The 2,337-nt window shown below is 40.1% G+C and overlaps 1 protein-coding gene across 1 annotated transcript in view; it reads right to left on the bottom strand.

The window, feature by feature from the left end:
- Positions 1-1,773: 1,773 nt before the first annotated feature.
- The window catches only part of LOC105681391, a 2,012-nt gene continuing 1,448 nt past the window's right edge, over positions 1,774-2,337 (bottom strand). The window contains 2 exon segments of the mRNA XM_033323270.1: positions 1,774-2,035; positions 2,038-2,316. Coding sequence (XP_033179161.1) covers positions 1,986-2,035; positions 2,038-2,316 — 329 coding nt within the window. The 3' untranslated portion in view covers positions 1,774-1,985.

Below are 2,337 nucleotides of genomic sequence, written 5' to 3'. Positions count from 1 at the left end.
ATTAATGGGATTTCCGTTCTCTTATAAAACTTAATTAATTTGCAGCTCACGTTCATTACGCGTAGGAAGCTTCTTTTCTTTCCTTTTTCGTATGTATACTTCTTATCAACATTTACGGGTATGATATTCTTTTTGATCAGCATCTCCATGAGGGTTCTGCTTCTTTTATCTATTAGGTTGTCTGAAAAGTTTCTTCCGTTTCGCGTTTCGTATGGTGACAATTGATCAACAACAATTACTCTTTTATAATATTTTATTGAATTATGTATGATCCATTTCGTTCTATTTCTATTATTATATTCATGCATAATTCAGTAAAGTAATATAAAACAAGAAAACATTGTAAGTTTATGTCTTGCTTATGAAACGAAAGAAATTTATCGGACAACCTAATATTTTATCACCGACCCACGCTGTGGATTTGGTGTAAAAGTCGCTGGCGATGATAACATTATTTTGTGCGTTTCGGATTGAAATTATTAATTTTTCTAAATTGTTAGTAAAAGTGTAAAAACTGTCAATCTTGATGTCGGGGTACAATAACCACTCACGCAGTGCCAGTCAGCTATTTCTACACCCACCATGCCTTCGTCTTGCATTGTTGTCCTATTATTGGGACGAGTGATCATGTTCGCTGCTACCACATTTCCTGCACAATTCCTTACCCAGACATATAGCCCTACAGTGGTTAGTCTTATGTCCGGTCATATGACATCTATAACGTTTCTTAATTTTTGGTATTATCCTTGCTGTAGCGATTGTTAATCCTGTTTTAATTTTTATTATTTTATCGTCATCAGGCATACATGACGCAATCACTTATTGCTGCAATCACTTGCCGTGTCTCCCATTTTGTTGTTAGGATCGCTTTTATGTTGACTCAATTGTCTTCCTTAATTTTCAACTCATTACTGAGCTCCTTTATTAATTCCTGCTTGGTTAACAGTGGATTTATATTTTTTATCTTTAAGGATGTTCTGTCCTGTAGTGCTATCAGTTGAAGTCTTTCTTCAGTCATTCTTCTGATGTCCTCTATCACCTTTGCCGCTAATATTCTGTATTTTAAATCAATTAAAATATCATTCATTAAAATTTTGTATGTTTCGATCCACTGAGCAGTTCTACCTTTTTGCTATTTTCTGTTTTACTTTTCCAATACTAATTACCTCTATTATTCCAGAATTCTCTATTACTTTCCTTTTTCTTCTCCTTCTTTCATCTATTTTCCAAACCCCGTTATCATCTTCTTGCGTTATCTAATTTCCAGTGTTTGCTCTACATACATCGGCATAAGTGGCTTCATCCTTTTTCTATTTTCTTCTTTCTTCTTCTCGGCTGGTGAGATTTGCTTTCTTTTCGTCGCTTCGATCATTTTTTGCCTCCTACTCATTAGGGTTTCCTTGCTGTTGTTCATTTCGTCTGTATAGCGTGGAAACATCGGTGTCATTGAAATTCTGCTGTCAGAGATTACTCTCTTGTCCGCCCTACCACTCGTTATCTTTCTTCTCCTTGGCTTGTTAGTCCATTCAGTCAGTGACGTAGCATATCCGTCCATCATTCCTTCAATTTTAGCTATCTCCGAGTCCCTTTTTGAAACCAGATGTATTCGTCTTTTTAGGCTGCAGATACTTTCCACTGCATCCATCAATATCTAGGTTAAATGTTTCAGCTCACCTACTTTTATAATGATTGCATTCTTGTCATCTACTAGCTTGGTTTTATCTTTCTTTCCATCATGAATTGCAGCATTATTCTTTCTTTTGTTTTCTTTCTCTACGTGGAGACCGGGCTGGCGGCTTACACGTTGGCTGTACTATCCGGTGCGACGCGTCGAGCAAGTCATGGCCGAGTGCCCTAGTTCGCCGCACCGATCACATCGGTTGGGAATGAAGGGTACATGTCCGGCGATGTTCAGATTGAACGGCTGAATTCCCCTCGTTATTCTCGGTAACACCCCCGCTAGAGTGAAGGGGGGTTGGGAGAGGTCAACATTTCTGGGCGCGCTTGGGCCTGCCTGCCCTGCCCTCCCACCCAATTCCTTCGACCCTTCACCTTTGTTCTTCTTCTTACGTCCGCGACGTCTTCTTCTCCTTCCCTTTTCTTTTTCTTTTCCTTCTCCACGGCGGAAATTCCTTGATACCTTCGCATATTCCGAGAGCTCGGAGATCAGCTGGGGTAAGGTCATTCCCGAGTTCCCCGCTGCGGCCGCCCCTCTCTCGATGTTTTTATTTTTTCTGCCTTTTGTTCTGTCCACTTTCGAGCCGACGATGTTGATGGAGTCTTCCACCTCGTATTCCGACGTATCCATGGACGATAGTGAGGAATCCCTCCCCGACT

The sequence above is a fragment of the Bombus impatiens genome, unplaced genomic scaffold, assembly GCF_000188095.3.
Source record: "Bombus impatiens unplaced genomic scaffold, BIMP_2.2 scf_0891, whole genome shotgun sequence".
Taxonomy (NCBI): Eukaryota; Metazoa; Arthropoda; class Insecta; order Hymenoptera; family Apidae; genus Bombus; species Bombus impatiens.
This window is presented reverse-complemented; position numbering and strand designations above follow the sequence as displayed.